Source organism: Bidens hawaiensis, unplaced genomic scaffold (genome assembly GCF_021521415.1).
Source record: "Bidens hawaiensis isolate Kalapana, Puna unplaced genomic scaffold, B.hawaiensis_p1.1 tig00030294_1, whole genome shotgun sequence".
In the NCBI taxonomy this organism is placed as follows: Eukaryota; Viridiplantae; Streptophyta; class Magnoliopsida; order Asterales; family Asteraceae; genus Bidens; species Bidens hawaiensis.
The window spans coordinates 70408-93778 of record NW_027495054.1 but is presented as its reverse complement, the minus strand read 5'-3'; the positions used below and the strand labels follow the sequence as shown (position 1 = coordinate 93778).

Sequence of the window (23371 nt, the reverse complement as noted above, 5' to 3'; positions counted from 1 at the left end):
AACGATTGAGTTTTACCAATGATCGAGTTTTACTGACCGACACCACCCCATTGATCCACCTCAACTCTTATAATATTTTTTGGTTTACTTCCGATACAATAACGCACGTAATCGAAAACAATAAAAGAGATTATAATATTATTAGTTATTATTTGAAGACATTCATGCATGCAGGAAGAGAAGAGAAGAGAAGAGAAGAGAAGAAATATATTAATACCCGGTCATTCCGTTTCCATGACAATCGGATCACTCTCTTCTTCTCTCTGCACTCTCTGTTTTCTCACAACTTTTTACACCTTTCAATCTCACGTCTAATTTCCTTCCAATTTCTCAAAGCTTGCAGATGAAGACCAAACGAACGGTTCAATTTGGCTCATGAACAATTGATCGTACGGTTATAATTAAACCAGCAATTGCAACGAGATGGAGACGTATTTGAATGATAAATTCGGCGAAGTGAAACCGAAGCATTCTTCCGGTGAATCCTTGAAGAGATGGAGGACTCTCTGCGGTGTTGTCAAGAACCCGAAGCGACGCTTTCGCTTCACTGCCAATATGGCTAAGCGTGATGAGGCTGCCGCCATGCGTCGGTCTAATCAGGTTCGGTTTCAGGCATTTTCACAAACACTTGGTGGTGACGGATATGAAAAAGTTAAAAACATTTATACAAACTATTATCATTATAAATATATTTTTATAGTTATAAAAAATGCATGAATAAAATAATGAAGGAATTAATAAATAGTAAATAAGTTGAGCTCGAGCTTTAGAGGTGGAGATCAACTTGAGCTTGATGTCTTTAAGTTAAAAGGAGTAGAGTTCAAGCCCTCTTAAGTTAAAACGAGTCGAGCTGAGCCTGAGTCTTATGAAGCTTAGGCTTGGTTTGACTTGTTTATTATTCACGCATTTTCACAAAGGTGGTGAGACGAACTTTTTTATTTATATAGTTTTTATTAATATGTTTACATAGTAACTATTAGTATGTATAAAATTATGATGAAAATAATTAAATAATATATAGTGTATTATAATTTATATATATAAGTTATTGTTATAGATATACATAAATATTATAAAAATGCATAGATAAAATAATTTAGGAGTAGATGTCGAGCGCTTTAAGTTAAAAGGAGTAGAGGTGGAGCTCTCTTAAGTTAAAACAAGCCGAGCCTGAGCCTTATGGAACTCTGGCTCAGCTCGTTTTTTATTCACGCATTTTCACCAACACCCGTGACTGTTGCGAAAAAAGTTTAGAACATAACTGAAATTAGGAAATTACACACTAGGTGACTTATGAATTGTAGTTTGACTGATTGCAGGAGACATTGAGGGTAGCTGTGTTGGTTTCAAAGGCTGCATTTCAGTTTCTACAAGGTAGGTTTTGGTACTATTTTAAAGTATTTATGTATCGTATTTCAGTGAACCGTTCATCGGGAAGTTCGTTGGTGTTAATTTATTTATTAAACGAAGGAAATGAACAAAAAAATTGTTCATTTAGTTAACTGATGCCCTATTCGTTCATTTATGTTCGTGAATGTTTGTTCATTTGAATTTGTCTATTTTCCGTTAGTTTTATGAAATTAAGGTATCACCTATTGCAATTTGGTCTAGTTTTATTAGTTAAAAGCCCAACAGATTAATGTTTACGTTTACTTTTAGTTGGTATTCGTCAGGTCTGTTCATTTGTGTTTGTTCAACTATGTTCAATTATGTTCACTTTTGTTAAACGTTTGTGAACCATTCATTTATACTATTAACGAATGAACATTAATGAACACGCTCTTTTCTTAATGAACGAAAACGAACAAGAAAATCTTGTTTGTTTGTTTGTTCCCGTTTGATCTTTTATTCGGTTAAAGTAAAACGAACGAACGAACATGCACTAATTGTAGCTGCCTATCACATAATGTTTGTTTTCATGCCAAATCGAGTGCAGGGGCTCAACCAGATGACTACACAGTACCTGATGAATTCAAAGCTGCTGGTTTTGACATTTGTGCTGAAGAAGTAGGTTGTATTGCTGAAGGCCACGACCCGAAGAGGCTTAAACTCCATGGTGGAGTAGACGGTGTTGCCAAAAAGATCAAAACATCAACAACTGATGGGCTTTGTACTGAAAACAACCACGAGCTGACACGAAGGCAAGAACTTTTTGGACTTAACAAGTTTACAGAAGCTGCACAACGCAGCTTTTGGTTGTTTGTTTGGGAAGCCCTTCAAGATATGACCTTAATGGTCCTTGGTGCATGTGCATTTGTCTCTTTGATTGTAGGAATTGCAACAGAAGGCTGGCCCAAAGGAGCTCATGATGGTTTAGGGATCGTGGCGAGTATATTATTGGTGGTTTTTGTAACAGCAACAAGTGATTACCGCCAATCTTTACAGTTTAAAGATTTGGATAAAGAAAAGAAAAAGATATCTATACAAGTTACACGAAACGCGTACAGACAAAAATTATCAATATACGAGTTACTTGTTGGTGATATTGTGCATCTTGCTATAGGTGATCAAGTCCCTGCAGATGGAGTCTTTCTTTCTGGTTTTGCAGTCTCCATTGATGAGTCTAGTTTAACTGGCGAAAGTGAGCCGGTTATGGTGAGTTCTGAGAATCCGTATTTGTTGTCTGGAACCAAGGTCCAAGATGGTTCGTGTAAAATGATTGTTACAGCGGTTGGTATGCGAACCCAATGGGGAAAGTTAATGGCAACTCTTAGTGAAGGTGGAGACAATGAAACACCATTACAGGTTAAGTTAAACGGAGTTGCCACAGTTATTGGAAAAATTGGTCTTTTTTTCGCGATGGTGACGTTTGCGGTTCTTGTGCAAAAGTTAGTGGCACGTAAGATCGCAGAACAAACTCACTGGAGTTGGTCTGGTGATGATGCTTTAGAGCTTTTGGAATATTTTGCAATTGCAGTCACCATTGTTGCTGTTGCAGTACCAGAAGGACTTCCATTAGCTGTCACGTTGAGTCTTGCATTTGCCATGAAGAAGATGATGAATGACAAAGCACTCGTTCGCCATCTGGCAGCCTGTGAAACCATGGGGTCTGCAACAACTATATGCAGTGATAAAACTGGGACATTAACCACTAACAGGATGACGGTTGTGGAAGCCTGCATTTGTATGAAAACCATGGATTTAAGCAAACAAGTCGCGACTGAGATATCAGACTACGCGTTAAAGCTTCTGTTACAATCTATATTCACTAACACAGGGGGTGAAGTTGTAATTAACCAACACGGGTCACGTGAGATACTAGGAACACCAACAGAAACCGCTATTCTAGAATTCGGTTTGTCACTTGGTGGTGATTTCAATTCTGAACGCCAAGCGTGCAAAATTCTTAGAGTGGAGCCGTTTAACTCGACAAAGAAACGAATGGGAGTCGTGTTGAAGCTTCCAGAAGGTTCTACAAGAGCTCATTGTAAAGGTGCTTCTGAAATAATATTGGCTGCTTGTGACAAAATGATTAATACATATGGTGAAGTTGCTAATCTTGATGAGTCATCAGTTAACCATTTAAAAACTGTGATTGATAAATTTGCTAGTAAAGCACTTAGAACATTATGTCTTGCTTATATAGACCTTAAAAACGATGTTTCTGCTGACACACCGATTCCATCTGACGGATACACGTGTATTGGAATCGTGGGTATTAAAGATCCCGTTCGTCCAGGTGTCAAGGAATCAGTGGCTCTTTGTCGGGCTGCTGGTATTACCGTCCGCATGGTTACAGGAGATAATATTAATACAGCAAAGGCAATAGCTAAAGAATGTGGAATACTTACAGATGATGGTATTGCTATTGAAGGTCCAAATTTTCGTGAAAAGAGTCTAGATGAATTGTACAGAATAATTCCCAAGATTCAGGTACATTTTTGGTTTGGTGATTAAACTTAATAAATATCATATATACTAGTTTCATTATAAACAGTTAATATTAATATATTACAATTTTACCCTTATTTTCCTTAACACTTTTAAATTTCGTATATGTTCATTTGTAAGCTTAAAAGTTCATATTTAGTTATTTACCTACCTATATTTACAACAAAAAAAGGCAATATATTCGAGACGGGTAAAATGGTAACAAGCTAAAAGTTCTTTTAACAAGGGTACTTTTGTTATTTTAAGTTTCGCTTGGGTGTATATGATCCAATTTTGTTTTTTAATGTTTAAGCGTATTTTGGTCATTTAGCTCGACTTAATACCCAAACTTGTTACAAAATTAAAACCAGAACCTCAAACATGCAACTTTTCAAACGTAGTACTTAAACCTCTTACTTCAAGTATGTAACTAACTCTTACAATTTTGATTCATTAAGGTTATGGCTCGATCATCACCTCTCGATAAACATACATTAGTAAAACATTTAAGAACAACATTTGGTGAAGTTGTGGCGGTTACTGGTGATGGAACAAATGATGCACCAGCTCTTCATGAAGCAGATATCGGACTTGCAATGGGCATTGCTGGTACTGAGGTCAGAATATAAGAAACATATTGTAAATTACGGTTTTGCCCTTTGATGTAAATCTTGTTCATATTATTGATTGTTACCCATTTCAGGTAGCTAAAGAGAGTGCAGATGTTATAATCCTAGATGATAATTTCTCCACCATTGTGACCATTGCCAAATGGGGAAGATCGGTTTACGTTAACATTCAAAAGTTTGTACAGTTTCAGCTCACGGTCAACGTTGTTGCTTTGATAGTCAACTTTACTTCAGCTTGTTTGACAGGTACAAAATCTTTAATAGTTTAATTAATCAAGAAGAAAACATAAAGTTTTGAAAGGTTGCAAGAAGAAAAAACACAGTAAAAAACGAAACTTTGAAGCAGATTTGACGGCTTGCATGTTTGCGCTTCGATAAGTTGTACATTATCACGTACAACTGGGTTTTGAATAAAATTTACATCGAAACATAGATAAAAATACGCACGTCAGCTGTATGTTTGGAATTCTATAAAATATCTTTTTTAATAGTTACAAGAGAATAACTAAAAGTTAAGTGTGGGCCACATGTCAAAATCTGGATGGTTAAAAAAGAATAAAAAGAAAACAAACGGAAAAGTATAGGGTTTAAACAGTATCTACTTGACGGATATTGTAACTTAATTTATATTTGAATTCACGGCCAAATTCACGCTCAAAACACTTGTAAACTTTGATTTGACAAATGAACCGTGTTTTCTGAGTAACTAAACAACCAACATGACATTTTACTATATATAATTATCGTCTTTCGTGTTTTTTAACATTACTGTTACCTTAGGAAGTGCTCCTTTGACCGCGGTCCAACTCTTGTGGGTCAACATGATCATGGATACATTGGGAGCCCTCGCATTAGCAACCGAACCTCCAAACGATGAACTAATGAAAAGACCGCCCGTTGGCAGAACAGGAAACTTTATTAGCAATGCAATGTGGCGAAATATATTGGGACAATCTTTATACCAGTTCTTAATAATATGGTTACTTCAATCAAAAGGAAAATCATTCTTCGGTCTTCGTGGAGATGATTCTGATTTGATCCTTAATACTCTCATTTTCAATGCCTTTGTCTTCTGTCAGGTATATTACATTCTAAACATTATTATGAAATTCGACGTTCTTATATGCAAAATGTGATCAAGAACTTATATTGGGTTGATAATAATATTATGCAGCTTTTTAATGAGATAAACTCTAGAGAAATGGAGAAAGAAGATGTGGTAGATGGGATATGGGATAATAATGTGTTTGTAAGTGTTATCTCGGCGACATTTATTTTTCAGGTGATAATAGTCGAGTATCTAGGCACGTTTGCGAATACATCACCGTTAACAATCGTGCAATGGTTTGTTAGCATTGTTATCGGGTATTTAAGCATGCCGATTGCGGTTTACTTGAAGAGGATTCCTCTTTTGTTTTCACAGAAAGATTTGGTTCTTTAGACTATTTAGAAGAGTGTTAAGTGTAGATTGGTTACTAGGTAGGTAGGGGGGGGGGGGTGGGATGGGTGGAGGTCAAGTTGATTCAAGAGAATGTGCATTTAAGTATCTTGATGATGAATATGTTTATGTATAAGAAGGTTGGGTTAGTTGTGTAGTTGATATCATTTTTCTACTTTTTGATTTTTATAGAGTATAGGAGTATCATGTGAAATTTTGTCTTTTGGATGCAATGTTATGTAAAGTTCTTTATTTAGATTCTTAGTTAAATGTCATGTTGGTTATCCTTGGCAATCTTAATCGTCGAGTAATTTAAGGGTGTGGTATATGTGTAATCGATGAACAGAACACACCATTTTATTTATTCGTGTCAAACATCAACCTTAACCCAAACACGGTAAAAAAATCCTGCAACCTGGACATGACATTTATATATGTATATGTCATACTGGCAACAACACAAATTTTTTTTTGGTGTGTTTAGTCTATAACATAAACATATATACTATCATATATAATATCATGTTAGAAGTTAGTATAGTTTTAATAACTTTTTAGGCTCAATACGTTCACATTTACTTGCAATTGGTTTTAGCTTAGTTACGTATGCCCGTTTATGTTCAATTATGTTTGTTCGCTTACGTTTGAAACGTACGTTTATATTGTTAACAAACGGACATGAAAGAACACGCACAAACTCACCTACTTAAACATGAACAAGAAAACCCCATTCATTTAATTCTTCGTGTCAAATCATATGTTCGGCTAAAGTTAAATAGTGCAATTACTTGTAGCGTTTAGTCTATAACATAAACATATATAATAATATCATGTAATAACAATCAAAGTACAATTATTTATACTGTTGAGTCTTCTTTTCATTTCATTGTTACATAAAACAGACTGATTCCACTTACCATAAAGAAAGACAGTCAATGCAATGCAGTCACAAACAAACCAAAAACCATTTCACTTTCACAGTCCATCACTCCATTATTTGATCAATTTTGGCCACAAAACAGATGCTTCTAATCATCACATCAAATCAAATAATACACTCTCCATTCCCCACAAATGCCTTTTGAAAGTCAGCATCCAAAGCCCTCTCATTTTCAATTCAAAAAGAAACTTAAACTTCCAAGTGTTTCTACAACAGTAACATGTACACAGAAACAGGACAATCTTTATCCACACCTAAAGCTTAAAAGGGCTTTAAAAAAGACAAATGAATTCAAGAAATTGAAAAAAAGTGAAGGAAAAACTCCAAATTTAACAACTTTTACTGACACACATCTTTGGCCACTTTTTATTGTATGTTAAACTTTACCATCCATCTTTCTTTTGAGCATTTCAGATTCTAATCCCTTATAATGTATACCCTTAACATCATACCATATGTTGGTAGATTAGTATCCCCGAAACTCAATCTTATTCGGTTAAGATCACGCGATCAAACCAATCAACAAATCCACTTGTTTAACCCATATCTTGTTTATTCAAAACGCTACTACAATCGCCTGCTAATCTTCTGCAACGGGCATTTTTGTTCGAATCCTGTGTATGTAAGCTTCCTTTTGATCCCAACGTTGGAAGATCGGTTCCAATGATTGGTTAATACATCAAAGGAATTGGAATCGGGTGTGTTGTTCTTTTTAGTCTTGATTTTCTTCAAAAGATCGTAGCAATCAAGTATACGTTCCTGCTTGCGAAAGATGATTAAAATGTCAAAACTAAACGTTGGTAAAAACTAAAAACTAAAAATAGATCGAAAAAATAAAAAAAAAAACACTTGCTTTTTCAAGAGAATGAAATGATGACACGACACCAATCTTGAACTCCAACAAGTTTCTCGTTAATTGATCGTCATAAGCTAATAACACTGCTGCTATTGCAACAACAGATGGCCTATGATCCATCAAATTAACCTCTGTTTAAACGAAAAAAAACTCAACTTTATTAACAATTTCAAAACTTTAACAAGCTTAAAGATTGAAACTTGAAAGTACCTTTGGAGAAATCAAGAATGAGTTCGATAGCTTTGGGAACAAGAAGCTCATTACAGTCACATTCATCCCAAATCTTGGAGAAGAAATGGTGTAAATACGCAAACGGAGTGATGCAACATAACTTCCATTCCAAAGTTGCTAAAACCATCAACTCCATTCTTTGAATCACACTGCTTTCGAAGTTGTACCCTTGTGCTTTGTAATGGGACAATGCCGGTACAGCTTGTTCCTCCATTTTGGCCGCCAGAGATAAGCATGCAACTCCGAGCAATTGTATCGCCCATTCTTTCCCATTCTATTAATCATAATTGACCAAACTATAATTTTCATGTCAAATTTGATAGACTGTTTAGAATCTTTGGTACAAATTGATGATAAATGTTTGATCATAAAAGTCAGAAATCTGATAGCTGAATCTTGTTCTAACCACAAAAATTACGGTTGTGCACGAGGCGGCTTGGTTTTGAGCCTCGACTGAATCAAAACCGAGGTGTCCGTTATTAGACAGATTAACCAATCGGTATTCAGTTATGTTTTGATTAATTCGGTTATTCACACACCAAAACCAATCGGTAATGACTTAACCGAACCATCAGTTAATTGTTTTGTTTGTTTTAAGCCTCGACTGAACCAAAGCCGAAGTGTTCGGTTATTGGACTATTTAGCCAATCAACCAAAACCGAACTATAATTTTTGGTCAACTGGTAATGACTTAACCGAACCAGCGGTTAATTGTTTGGTTCGTTTTGATTCTCAGCCAAAGTATTCGGTTATAGGGCAATTTAACCAATCGGTTTTTAGTTGCGGTTTTAATTAATTCGGTTATGCACACACCAACACCAAAACCAAAACTGAACCATAATCTCCGGCTAATCAGTTATGAGTCAACCGAACCATTGGTTAACTGTTTTGTTCGTTTTGAGCCTCAACCGAACCGAAACCGAAAATGTTCGGTTATTAAACATTTTAACCGATCAGTTCCGGTTCCAGTTACAGCTTAACCGAACCATCAGTTAATTATCAATTCCGTTACAATATTAACACTTACATCAATAAGTCTTCTGGAATTAAAACGATCAAAATACGTAAGAGACAGATACGCAGTACGAAATTGAAACCCTAACACTTCTCTCGTCTGCAGCAATCAAATTCAACAACAAATTATAATAATAAAAATAATAATAATAATAAATAATAATAATAATAATAATAATAATAATCAGAAACCCAAAACCCTAAAAAGCTTAAAAAAAATAGGGATTTATATATATTCGTAATCCGTACGTACAGTAAAAATCCAATTAATAGCGTCTAATCGAACACATTTGAACCGATCATCAGTGCAAACGCAGCCGTAATAATTTGATTCAGCAGCTTCTCGTTGGATCAATGATCGGATGAAGTGATCGTTGTCTTCTGAAGTAGTATTAGTAGAGTTGGAATTGAATTTGATTTGGGTGGTTAATGATGATGATGATGATGATATAATATCGTCTTCTTCTTCACACAAGAGACTGGGTAGAGAGAATGTGGTATGAGGATCATTCATATTATTATTATAATTATTATTATGGATCTGCAGAGAGATTGCGATGAAGATGAATTTGGTACAATACAATGTAATGTTGGGAGAGAGAGAGAAAGGCGCGAAATTGATGATTTCAGTGCCTACCGCCAAATAATGTTGGTTGTGACTTATATGTATAGGAAGAACGTGGTGGAAGCAAGTTTCATCACATACCAGTAATACTCACTCGGTTATTCGATGTAATTTTAAAGGTTATTTAGATCAAATGATCAACTAAGACATTGTTCATGAGTTTCACTTAACTGAGGAAAGGGAAGGAAAAAGGATTGATGGAAAAAATGTGTTGTTTCCCGAGTTTCATTTAAGAAAGTAAAACGAAAGAAAATTTAAAAGATATGTTCTCGAGTTTCATTTAAAGAAAGAAAATGAGGGGAGAGAAGAGAAAATGATGAGTAAAATAAAAAAATTTGTATCTTTCCAAATTGAAAAGATTATGAAAGAAAATAAGTTGAAGCAAAAGAGGAGATACCAAAAGAAAAGATAAGAAAAGAAAATTTTGTTTTCCTTGCCTTTCTTTTCTTAAATGAACTCGGGAACACTTACGCTTGGTTTGGCTTGTGAATAGTTTTTCAAGCTTGACTCGTTTTTTATTTGTTAATTATTTAAATTATATTTAAAATTATCTTTTTTGTTTATTTAGTTATCAATTTTATATATAACATAATATATATATATATATATATTATTTAACTATTTTTCATACTTTATTATATAATAATTATTTTTTTATAAATTTATATTTAATATACTAAATAAAAACTAGGTAACTAGTGGGCTTGTTTAGCCTTGCGAGTCAGCCCAAGCTTAACAAAATTGATGTTCTTAGCTAGCGAATCTCAAGTAGCTCACAAGACACAAGTGATTTAGCACATTTGTACATTGTACATAGTTATGTTGATGGTACTTCGAGAGTGTTGAAAAATTAAGGAGAAAAGAAACTCAAATATAATCTCAATGGTAGCCATATTGCTTCTACGAAAATACAATATTTTTGTATTTTCAATTACCTAAATGGCGGCTGTTTGATTCATTCAGATCTAAATGCGCATCTGTCACATTCAGCAACAACCATAAGTCTGAATGATTCAGACCTAATTTTTAACCATTCAGATGTTTTTCTGTTTGGAACCAAACAGTCTGAAGTTTGAATGAATCAGATGTTTACATCTAAATGGTTCCATTCAGATGTAAATAAACAGCCCCTAAATAACCTAACATTTGTTAAATATATTTGCATTAATCAAAGATAATTATATGTTAGTCCACTAGAGATGTAAACAAACAGCCCCTAAATAACCTAACATTTGTTAAATATATTTGTATTACTCAAAGATAATTATATGTTAGTCCACTAGTAATTATAAAAAAAGATTTGTAATGGTCCTAATAGATCAAATTTTTAATTGTAGTTTTGTTTTAGGGGGTGTTTGAGATTGCTTATTTTCATTAACTTATAACTTATAAACTTTTTGAAAAGTAATAAAGTGTTTTGGATTGCTTATAGTGTGAGAAGAAAAGTTCCATAAGTTACACTTTTATAACTTATTAACTTAATGAAAAGTTAAAAGGGGACAAAATAAGGAATCCCAAACACCCTCTCAGTCTATAAATGGATGGTGCTATGTATGTAGATGCTTTATTTAATTAAACTTTTTTTAAATATAAGGTAAGTCAAAAGTTATATCTATATAAAACCGTGGTCCAAACATATGACAACTACGTGGTTGTAAAATCACAAGAAAACATGTTAAGTATACTATCGTCCAATAATTTTTTATTTTTTTTTTCGCATTCGATAAAATATATTTTGCTAGGAGACTGATTTAAGAATATAACGACTATAAGTCACGGTAGTTGTGAGGCGGCTGGAGGAGTAGAGAATTAGCTTCCTTTAGCGGTAACTTGACAAGTTATCACAAATTGTTACTGATCATAGTTGTTGATCGCTCAAGTTGTTATTGATGGATCAATTACTATTGGTGATTAACTCTCACTTACACTAATGGTCATTTTTCATGCAATTTTGAATTTTCTAGTGACAATGCATATTCGAAGCATAATGAATATTTGTTAAAATTACATATAAATACTATTTTTACATATTTGTTAAACAAAAGTAAGCATTGAAAAGGTAGAATAAAACAAATGTCATATGTTAAAGATAGGGGTGTTCAAAAAGCTCGCGGCTCGCTCGAAACTCGTTTGAAAAAAGCTCGGCTCGAAAAAGCTCGATTTTAAATGAGCTCGGCTTGACTCGGCTCGATTTCTCAACAAGCCGAGCTCGAGCCAGGGTCAACTCGGCTCGTGGCTCGGTTTTGGCTCGACTCGTTAGCTCGGCTCGTTGGCTCGTTTAGATTAAACCCTAAATTTTAATATCTATATATAATAATATCATACTTATACATATATTATGTCCTCGATACCTAAAACCTTATATAATAATAACAAAAATAAAACATGTAAAGTTCAAATTATTAATATTTTATAATATGTATGTTAAAATTATATTTTTTATCTTTTATGTATCAAAATTTGTAAAATAAGAAATTAAAAAATAAAAAATAAAAAATAAAAAAATTCAAAAAAATTAAAGGAGACTGGCTCGACGAGCTTGACTCATGCTTTAAACGAGTCGAGCTCGAGCTCGATTTTTCAGCTCAATAAAGAAAACGAGCCAAGCTCGATTAAGTTCGATCTCGGCTCGGCTCGGCTCGGCTCGTTTACAGCCCTAGTTAAAGACTTGGACGTTTTTCAAAAATATTGTATTTGGATGCATATATATAGGAAAATAACTGTAAGGATTAATTTCTTGACTCGTGGCAAATTTTTAATATTAAACCTAATTGATTGGCATAAACTAACATAATCTTTATTTGGTACTACCTAAAGAAACTGAATTAATTATATATGTAATCATATATTATATCTTTTTATTATTTCTTAAAAGAAATTATATACAATAGTTGATTGTTGAACTCATGGCTGATTATTTATATACATAAAGCATGGTGTGTAATTATTATTTTAGCTTAATATATAGGTGGAATTTGATTTGAACTTTCATTTGTGCTTTAAATGTTTGATTGCCTCAAGTTGAGATACCAAGAGGATCGCACGCTCGTTGAGAAGTGATCAATATTTGACGTGGTGCTAACTAGTGTAAATAGAAGAGAGAATTGAATGAATAACCTTCGTCTACAAGGGGAGTATTACTATGATAAAAAGTTAACCATTGTAATATATTCGTCATTTAATATGTATATTGTAGAGCCGAAGTGTCCCTTGTCGTGTACCGCGTGATGTCGGGTGTCCAAGGTATTTATTTACCCACGGAGTAATGTTAGAAATCGATACTTTTATAGTATAGTACATGCAAGTCTTCACATCCGCATTGTCGAAGTATTGTGTATTCACATCCTAGGTGTTTCATGTTAATAATTTTATAAGCTATTTATGCAATGTTATATTTTTAACATATCAATAGAAAATCCCTTTAATAAAAATTGATAGAAATGATGTTACATTAACAAAATATTATTCGTTGCTTTAAGAAGAAACATGAAAAGAAAGGATGGGGGAGAATGTGTGTGTCATAGGATAATAAAGACATGACATAATAATGGTTTGTTGCAAATATCCAACACACTTATATTCAAGGCCCTAGTTTCCCCTTTTCAATTATTTAGTAGTATATATTTTATATCATATACAACATTTTTTAAAATATACATAAAACATTACATATAAAATATTAAAATTAATATTTTATAAATGACTTATGACAAATATTGGTTTGATTTATATAAAAAGTAGATTCTTAAATTTATGCATAAATTATAAAACTTGAAAATATGATACATATATGATATACTTATTTTAGCCGGTTTAGCTCATCCCTATCCTAGGTGAGTCTCACATATGATAGATGTTGGATTGAGTATAATGTTGCCCCGTTTTGCTAAACATTTTGGTTGAGAATAATACCTATGATGTCCTCATGTGACAACAATATTATCGTGATAGAGTGTTACAATATGTTATTAAAGAAACTCCTATGTCGGTTGAGATAAAAAAAACATACCTTGGTAAGTACGATTAGTTACGAATGATGGTTATATAACCCACACATGATTATGTTTTTATTATGAAAAGAGTGAAAGTTTAGACTTGATTCCACATATAACTTAGTTCAATCTCTCTGACCATTTCTAATGCATTCTTAAGACATACAATACAAATGGTAGCATTCTATATAAATATGTTTCTCTACTATGTAGTTCGGCCTAGATTGCTAGTTTTTCTCGCACATTTATGATTGGGGCCGGCATTGAGGTGTCATCTTTTATAGCTTTGACACATCACTTTGCTCTTGTCCTCTAAAATCATGTTATGTAGAATAATACAAGCGTACATAACGTTTCTATTTTCTCTTGTGTTCACAACCGACAAGGATTTGCTAAAAAGATTCTTTCATTTTCAACTCAACACAAACAATTTCTTGAATCGAGTATAGCTAGTATAACCCGATTCTTTACGCAAATCTTGTCCTACCATATTCATGAATTTTCTCATTTGAGGCCCTAGGTATCGAACTGAACCAGATGAAGTGTTCGGTTACCGGTCCGGTCTGGATTTGATGTAACAACAGTGCCATTTTAAGATCTTTAAGAAGATACTAGTTCAACATATTGCTAAAAGACACACATACATAGTATTTAAATAAATATAATTAATAAAATAATATTAAGTGAGAATGAATATATGATTTTAAGGAAGCACGTGGGCAAGAAATACATGATGGGGGTTGAATGTTGATTAGTGTGGAGCGTTTTCACGTGTTAATATGGGTCACACCTTACGCTCCTCATTTTTCTTTTTCACATTTCTTTTGTATTTTTAACTATTAATATATATTAATAAAATATCTCTTAATTATAGCTAGTCTAAAGTGCTAGAAAAAGATAATCTACACTAAAGTTTACTTTGTTTTTATGTAATTAACTCTTCATAAATATGTTTTTTTAACCGCGAATGAAATTATTCAAATGAATTATTGGCTAAATTTATTATATCGGGAACTTACATTTTCTTTGACAGTTACTTTAATAAATATGTTTATTATTTGATATATTAATATTATTTTAAAAGTAAAGATGATAATAAAATTTATGAAAGTTTAAAACATAAAAACATTTTTATAATGTATTTTTGTAACTTTTAAAACTAACATGTTTTTTAATATGGATTCGAATAAAAATTACTGGTTTTTTTATCACACACATAATATATAATTTCTTTAGTTAAATAAGTATTCATGTTCTACGTCCTTTTTTTCTAATCGTTATTGTTTCACCTTCATTATTCTCATTTCGATTTCTATTATTTATGTGTACAAAACTATAATCACATAAGTCATTTATCTGATTCTCGAATGCATTTTAAAATATTTCTTATCAATTGACACAACCATACGAATAAATTAATGAAACAACTTCAAACATCCATACAACGGCAATATCAACAACAAACAAGAAAACAACAATAATAACAATAAAATATATTGATTTTATATTAATCCTAACTATCATATTTTGGTCGTTGGTGGTCCCAACTAACGAAATAAATGTTGACAGTCCCTCTTTTAACGTATTTGTTCCCAACTGTCCGCGGCTAACAGAATCATAACGTCGTTACTTGCAAGTCGCCGGAAAAACGCTTTTGGCAGAAAAAGTCGCATTGTTTGCCGGAAATCGCTAGTCTCCACCCCGCCAACCAACTAACGACTAGCAATTACAACAGCATTGCTTGCTACAATAAAAGCTTAAATAACATCTTTTTTTAAATAAAAAAAAATTAAATAAATGATTCTTGCAACCCAAAATTTACATCACAGAAAAGATATAAAAATACAGTTTCACAATCACATAGCATGTTTTCCAATGAAACAAAACTACAAAATAACATAAAAAATGAAATAAGTATGATCAATAATCGGTTCATGACACTGAGAAAAAAAGTACCGACTGCTTTCCATTCTTTCGCACTACGCACGGGTCCGGCTGCATTCAGCATTTCTTACTGGGGAAAAATACGGATGTGCCTGCGGTTAACCAACACACAAACACAAACAAAACAATATTAATATTTTCAAAACATCCAAGCAACCAATTGAATAGTAATTATGAAAAAAACTTTACCATTGCTTCTTTAGCGGTGGGTCTTTCTTGATGATCATACCGAAGCAACTTGTCAAGAAAGTCAACTGCCTGGTCAACCAAACAACATGTATTAACCACAAGCACGAGGCACATACATGTGAGACGACGTTTCATTACCTCGGGGACGGCTAAATGTTGGTTATCAGAATTAATGAACTTTGGCCAAGGTTTCCTGCTATGCCTGCATCAATAGATAATTGTATTACTAATTTTAATTTAATAAAGAAAATTAAAAAAAAGTCAAATTTAGCATATGTTACGAACCTTCCGACAAGTGCAATTAGATGTGGATCTAGCTCTAAGTGATACCTTTGTAAATAAGCATTTAACTCGTCTGTCCCTAATACCTATCTCAAAAAAATAAAGAAAAATAAAATGTCTATTATAATTCATGATTGTATATATTTATGACTAGGCCTGTAAATGAACCAAACGTTCAGTGAACCGTTCATGACCATTCGGCTTGTACTACGTTTATGTTCGTTTATTTAATAAACGAATGAACATGACCAATTTCTTTTGTTCATTTAAAAAACAAATGTTCATATATGTATATTTATACATTCACTTATTTTTTAGGCCCATTATAATTTCGTCTAGTTTATGAAATCAAGATATCACCCATTAGAATCTATTAGGCACATTATAAGTTCGTCTAATTTTATTCTTTTAGGCCCAATAGATTGATTTCAGTTTAACCTCGCTCAGTTATGTTTGTTCATCTATGTACAGTATACCCAACAATCTGCACCCAAAATATAATTTAAGTAGACCCCAATTGGCGCGATGTATAACTTTAGTAAAATCTAAATGAACCCATAAAGCAAATATTTTTAAACAAATTAATTCGTTTCTTGAAAAGCGGGCCATAATTGGCAGGTGTTTATAAACACATCTGAAACAGCACTCATACCTTGGCGATTTTAACTAGCTGATCATAATTGTCATGCCCGTAAAAAAACGGTTCCTTACGAAATATCTGCACACATAACCAATTAAAAAACATTAAATAAAGACATTTTATATGAAAAATCAATTTAAAGAAATATAATCACCATTCCAGCAAACATACAACCGAGGCTCCATAAGTCTAATGAGTAATCATAATCTTGCAAGTCCACAAGCAATTCTGGACCTTTAAAATATCTGGCAATTAACAAGAATAAAAGCAAGTATGAATATTAATTATTCGATTAAAAAGGGTTAAAATTATGGAAACATACAGACCTAGATGCTACACGAACATTATATTCTTTCCCGGGATGATAAAACTCTGCAAGTCCCCAATCTATAAGCCGAAGCTTGCGTTTTTCATGATCAATCATCACATTATGAGGTTTAACGTCTCGATGCATGATTCCTTGAGAGTGACAGTAATCTAAAGCCTAATTACAATCAATACAAGGTATATTAGACGCATATATATATATATATATATATTTGATAAAAGAAGCAAGTTTTAGAGATGCTTACTTTTAAAAGTCCGTATATATAATAGCGGATGTCAAGATCAGAGAGTGTTGGATAGAGGACTTTGAAATCAGAGTTGTTCACGTATTCGAATATTAAACTTGGTGTCCTTGATTGCTGGTCTCTAACAATATCCAGTAATTTCACAATATTTGGCCCACCACAAAGATTTTGTAGGATTTTGATCTCCCTCTTGATCTGCATTTATAGATATATTAACAAAAAATATCACCAAATCTACTGCTGCCACTCTCTATTATCCTTCATGCATATTTTCCAAACAATGAGTTTCAGCTTTAACATGCTACCTAGCTAACAAAAGAGTATGTACACGCATGACTAAGAACCTATAGTCCTATACCATAGGTATATCATCTTATTCCGGATTGTAAAGTTTTGCGAATAGCAGCTTCCAATAACGCATTTGATCTAAAACCAGTAGCAGCTAAGCACATTTGTGAATATCTAAGGATAAGATGAACAACATTGTAGGTTGTAACAATCAACCTTGAATCTTGCAATTCCATCTTTATCTTTTTCATATAATAGTTGTGTTTCCCATTTTACCTACATGTAAATATAGTCAACACCCAAACCATTATTTGCCAACTTTATTTACTTGATCCTCCAGAAAAAATCCCAACAATGTTCTTATAAGATAAAAGAAAGTGAAAGAATTGAAAAAAATGTGTGCACTGAGTATTTTAAGAAAAGAGAATGAAAGAAAAGGAGGGGGGAAACGAAAGAAAGAAAGATTTGACGAGAGTTCCTTCCAAGATTTTCCTTTCATGTTTGGAGAGAAGTCAGAAAGAGAGTTGTAACTATTTTCGTGATGACAAAGCATATGCTTAACAATAGAACTTTAAGATAATCAAAGAGAGTCAATAGACAAATACTACACATTAAAGGAATAATTGTAAACTTTTTCTCTCCAACTCAAGAACATGAGTTTCCATTTTCTTCCCCACGAGAACACAAACAAAGTAATAATTTTTCCAATCCTTTCTTATCTCCTCTACACTTTTCTCCTAGTTTCATTTATTCCTTTAAATTTGAAACTTGAGAATGAAGCGCAAAAGAGGAAAAATTAAAATTTAAGAATCCCAAAAGCATTTGATGAATAAACAATAGTAGCTACGGATAGTAGAGCAAAATGAGAGAGGAAAAAAAAAGCACTAACTCCTATACAAGCACCTATACACTCCCCTAAAAAGGTCTATACGGTCCAGAAAGCGCTAAGGCAAACAAAAAAATAGAAAAAGCTATCGACCCAAGACAAACCGAAGACAGATCTATACAATCCCTAAAAAGTCCATATCCCCGATCATGTCCTCGAAGAGATGCAAGTCCAACACATCTTGCCTAATTCACACATCCCAAGTTAGTTTGGGTTTGCCTCTGCTTCTCCTCTCTATGGTGAGGATTTCCATGGTTCTTACTTCTTAATGAAGCCATCAACTGTCTCCTCTTCACATGCTCAAACCATCTCAATCTCTGCTTGCTTCGTCCCTTTAAATTATCCTAGATACATACCACCCATAATGACATGTTTACCAACAATGTCATGCAACACAAAACTTGCAAGTCTCAAAATAACCTAGCAAGCATTACAAGTAAACTAATGAACAATTTAAGCACATGTGCAGACCTTTTCATTAAAAACAAGAATGTCTTATTAGTTAGTTAATAAGCAGAGCAACTTCCACAATGACATTTAGTAGAGAGCCAAATTAGTATTCCAAGTATAAAATCCTACTCGCGCAGTCACATTATATAGGCAAAAGTAAGCCAGTCTATCTACATGAAAGAAAACATCTAAACGCTATGAATCTGATAACTTATCTATATTCTGCATTATCAATATGTAAAAAGTACCTAACCTAGAAAAATATAACATACATACATATAAGACATAACCTAAACCTTTTTCTTCTTCTTAACAGGCCTGAGTAGGTATGGTCAAATCCTACTCACATAAATGTTAAGCTATTTACAACTTCAACTCCATATCATCGAAGAAAAACATCTAAAGGCAAGCAATCTGATAACTTATCTATAGTCTGCATTATCAATATGTAAAAAGTACCTACCCAAGAAATATATCATACATACAACACATAAGTGAATAACCTAACCTTCTTCATAACAGGCTTGGATATCTTAATAATGCACTTCTCATCATCGGTCGTCAAATACTACTCACATAGTGGCAAATCCTAACAAAAATGTTAAGCTACATACAACTTCAACTCCATATCATCAACGAAAAACATCTAAAGGCTAGCAATCTGATAACTTAATCTATATTCTGCATTATCAATATGTAAAAAGTATTTAATCTAGACAACAAATAAGCTAACCTTCTTCTTCTTAACGGGCTTGAGTATCTTAATAACACATTTCTCGTCATCGATCCGGTCAAATCCTTCGAAAACCTCACTGTATTTCCCCCTCCCAACCTTCCTCACCACCTCATAATTATCCTGCTCCCTGTAATAACAATCATTATTGTCTAATTAAAAACATAATTATAATAATAATAATAATAATGAAATTGAAGTCTGATATGAGGCCTAACCCCCACTGAACGATCAACGACTCGTAATCCGAATACTCATTAGGTCTAACGACATTAACGTCCGCATAAACCCTAGCTTTTGACGGTGCGCCGGGACGGCGTATGGCTTTTCCGATCTTCTGCGCCAGGGTGTCGTGTTGAGACAGCGGCGGCCGGATGCTGTGGTTGCGGTGGTGGTGCGACGGTGGTGATGTGACGGTGACGGAGAATTAGGGTTGGAGATTTGACGGAGGAGAAGATGGATTGCAGTGAAGGCCTAACGGCCATTAAACGGTGTGAGCTAGTTAGTTATAATCAAAAGGAAGATGACGATGATGATGACATCAGATTGTTTTTCATTTGTTTGTGCTTCTTATTTTCGTTTTTTTCTTTGTTGACTTCATTGTTACGGTTTTATCACTTCTCGTTTGATTCGGTTCGTTATTAATTGAAACGGAAAGTCATCGGCTATTCTATTTTCTCTCAGTTCAGAAAACTCATGGCTCATAGCTCGCATGAATCAAACTAGTAAAAAAAAAGCTTGATTTCTAAGCGAGTCAAGCTCGGCTCGGGTCATGTCTCAGCTCATTGGCTCGATCTTAGGCTCGTTTAACTCCAAGTTTGTGCTCGAGCCGATCAGCGGTGGCGTTGCCTCGTTTAATTTCGAGCTCGAGCCCATCCTGGCTCGGTTCGGCTCGGTAACAATTATATTAATTAATGCATTTTCGGTTAATCAATTCAGTTTATTCTGATAGTTTGTTGGTTTTTGGTTCGGTTAATAGCTAAAACCAAACTTGAATTAAATTTTTTTGCTTAGAACTATGTGAACTTGAGGTATAAATACATAAAGTGGGTGTATAAGTATATGAAATTGAGCTATAATTACATGAAATTGAAGTGTAAAAGTTAGAAACATATGAAAGTATGAATGGCTAGGTTCGATCCGGTGCATTTTGGTATTAAAAAACCAATAACCGTTTTTTGGTTAATTCGGTTTTAGTTAATCAATTTTCAGTTTAATATGGTTTGGTTTCATCAATTATCAATTCGTTTTTAACGGTTCAATTATTATTCACGCTTTTATTATAGGTACATAAATATTTTATTGGACTTTTAGGACCAACTTAAGCATTTTTAGATATCAATATTCCTTTTGTTAGTGCATCAAGTTCCTCAAAAGCATCATGCCATATTTAGTCAAAGTAAAGCGAAGGTAAGCCCTTATGTTATGCCAATAATGTGAGAAGAATTATCACTTATCAATAATCATGTTTATCTTTGTAGGGAAAGATTTATCTTGGTTTTTTTTTATCGTGTTATTTTTAAAATATTAATTTGTATCAACACGCATGGAGTTATTCCATTGATTAATATTTTAGCCAAGTGTACTCGTCATGGTTACTCCATGTGCATATGTAACTTGTGACACCTGCAATCGAGGAGCAGCTAAGTACTTAAGTGTTTAAGTTACACTTTACTTCCTTTTACATGTCTTAGGGCAAGTACCACTAGCATGTGATGTCACTTGTAACATGTACAATTGTTTGGCATATCCCAAACATTTTTAATCTTTTGACGTTTTAGGATCACATAAGTCTTTGATATTTTATCAAAAACATCCATTTTTTTACCTTTTCAAAAATCAAATTCATATGTCATCTTGCGATACGCGAGCCAATATTGATAAACAAAGTTTCTTGTTAAATAAAGCTCGACATAACTAAGGATGACGAGTTCGGTAATCTAACACATGTTAGTACTTAGTAGCACTCAGAGTTCAACTAGTTAACCCCTATGCTATATGTGATCTCAACTAAACGTTAGATACTAATTAAAAAGTAGGAATTGTGGCCGTGTCTTTAAATAATATCGAAACCATAACGAAAACTTGGGCGGACTCTATCACTCTATGTGTTCCTTCATTTCATTGCAAAACAAAGGACAAACATATCGTTGGAAGTGCCATAGTGAAAGTGAATTCCGTCACTAATTAGTTGATAATACTACATTAGAAAATTTGGTGTGAATAGAGAATTTACCGATTAGTCACCAACACATGTTATCATTACCCATGAATAGAGGTGTACAAAACAAGGTTTTTTCCCCAAAACAAACCGGTTTGGACAACGCCTTGACAAAACCGGTTTCAAATCGGTTTAGTAGTTCCAAAACGGGATCCGGTACCAGGACCGGCAGGTTGGGTCGGTTTGAGAACCGTTTTGACTGAAACCAACCTCTATAGTGAACCGGTCTCAAAAGCGTTTTTTTTTACAACTCCCACAAATCTATACTATATATAATACACCAAACAATGGCAAATTAAGACACCTATTTTAAGTAATTTACAACACTTAAAGCATGAGGTACATGTATTAGTAGGGGTAAACATGTCTTTTAAACACAATCCATTCACCTTACAAGTTTGGTCCCTCATCTTTAACTATATTATATTTTTAATTTAACTTGTAAACTAACTTCCCACCCGTGATTTTTAAACGACTATAGCATTTTCATACGTTAATATTTTTATAAACAAATTGCACCCTAAAAACGAGCATTTTATTCTCTTTAATTTGGATATGATATTGTTGTAATTTTTTTTCATTTTAAATAAATTAATATGTTACGTAGGGGTGTTCAGTGTCGGTTTTGATGGTTTTTAAGTTAAACTTGTGAGTCCAACCGTTAATACTGATTTTTTGTCATCCAAAACCAAACTCAACCATTGAAAGTTGAAACCGAATCGTTACTAATGGCCTGGTTCCAGTTTGGTTTCACAGTTTAAACTTTAATAGTAAATTTAGTTTAAAATAATTAATAATTTAAATGTACCATCAATTTTAACTAAAACCAACATAATATGATACTTGAGAATATCATAAATAAAAAATGATAATTTTAGCCACATAAATGGTAAATATTAATAGAAGATCTAGGACGTGAAATAATAACAACAAAGATTACAAAATGAATCATATTGCAATTAGGTTAATTTACAGTCTTTCTGGTTTCATATGGCCGGTTGCCGATATAAACTGCGAACCAACCGTTCACTACGTTTTGAAAATTTTGAAACCGACCAACAAACCGAAAGTAAAAAAGAAAAAGAAAAAAGAAGTCAAACCAATGACCGATTTAAACGATTTCAAGGTTTTAACCGAACCATAAACACTTATATTTGTACGTGATTAACAGGTTCAAACACCCGCTGCATCGCGCGGGCACCCGTCTAGTATAGTCACATAGATGAAGTTTGATTCCTTGTATTGTAGATTGTATCTATTGGGTTCTTTTCCTCTAGGCCTTGTTGTTAATTGTGCTCTTTACGGTTGGGCCTAAATATTATTGGGCTTTTATCCATGAATAAAATGTTAGTTTCTACATGAATAAAAAATGAAAATTTGTTAATTGAAAAGAACGGGTCAACTGTCACATCAAAAAAAAAAAGGTACTGATCGTTTTATTAAAAAAAAAAATCATTGAGATTGTGTTTAAAAGAGAAAAAATGAAGTGTTAAAAAAATATAGCAAATCAAGAAAATTAATCTTCTTAACCGAAAAACCTCCCAGACAAGGCAACACTAACCATAACTACG

At 33.3% G+C, this 23371-nt stretch overlaps 3 protein-coding genes across 3 annotated transcripts; 1 reads left to right on the top strand and 2 right to left on the bottom strand.

The window, feature by feature from the left end:
* The first annotated feature begins 423 nt into the window (after window positions 1-423).
* On the top strand, window positions 424-5993 carry LOC143580256 (calcium-transporting ATPase 2, plasma membrane-type-like). Its single transcript, XM_077063345.1, has 7 exons — window positions 424-600; window positions 1320-1405; window positions 1893-3873; window positions 4329-4487; window positions 4574-4745; window positions 5280-5578; window positions 5674-5993. Exons 1-7 carry the CDS (start codon window positions 424-426, stop codon window positions 5938-5940), a joined length of 3141 nt encoding a protein of 1046 aa, XP_076919460.1. The 3' UTR covers window positions 5941-5993.
* Window positions 5994-7035: 1042 nt separating this feature from the next.
* On the bottom strand, window positions 7036-9492 carry LOC143580248 (cyclin-D5-1-like). The gene is made up of 5 exons (XM_077063335.1): window positions 9232-9492; window positions 8992-9078; window positions 7944-8238; window positions 7731-7864; window positions 7036-7636 (listed from the first exon to the last, which is right to left on the bottom strand). The coding sequence occupies exons 1-5, from the start codon at window positions 9490-9492 to the stop codon at window positions 7445-7447; spliced, it is 969 nt and encodes a 322-aa protein (XP_076919450.1). The 3' UTR covers window positions 7036-7444.
* Window positions 9493-15390: 5898 nt separating this feature from the next.
* Window positions 15391-20006, bottom strand: LOC143580255 (casein kinase II subunit alpha-2-like; the record flags this gene model as incomplete). Its single annotated transcript, XM_077063344.1, has 10 exons — window positions 15391-15631; window positions 15729-15797; window positions 15867-15930; window positions 16014-16096; window positions 16663-16728; window positions 16805-16895; window positions 16977-17134; window positions 17223-17417; window positions 19580-19709; window positions 19798-20006. Coding segments are annotated over 10 exons (1122 nt in total), but the record flags the coding sequence as incomplete, so codon positions are not given.
* Window positions 20007-23371: the final 3365 nt, after the last annotated feature.

Excerpts from the sequence above, each read along its gene's own strand:
- LOC143580256 (XM_077063345.1), top strand. The coding sequence starts at position 424 with ATGGAGACGTATTTGAATGATAAATTCGGCGAAGTGAAACCGAAGCAT. Across the intron at positions 4,488-4,573 it reads TGGGCATTGCTGGTACTGAG|GTAGCTAAAGAGAGTGCAGA; the intron begins GTCAGAATATAA and ends TACCCATTTCAG. Across the intron at positions 4,746-5,279 it reads TACTTCAGCTTGTTTGACAG|GAAGTGCTCCTTTGACCGCG; the intron begins GTACAAAATCTT and ends CTGTTACCTTAG.
- LOC143580248 (XM_077063335.1), bottom strand. The coding sequence starts at position 9,492 with ATGAATGATCCTCATACCACATTCTCTCTACCCAGTCTCTTGTGTGAA. Across the intron at positions 8,239-8,991 it reads ATTCCAGAAGACTTATTGAT|AATGGGAAAGAATGGGCGAT; the intron begins GTAAGTGTTAAT and ends TATGATTAATAG. Across the intron at positions 7,637-7,730 it reads CATTTCATTCTCTTGAAAAA|GAACGTATACTTGATTGCTA; the intron begins GCAAGTGTTTTT and ends TTTCGCAAGCAG.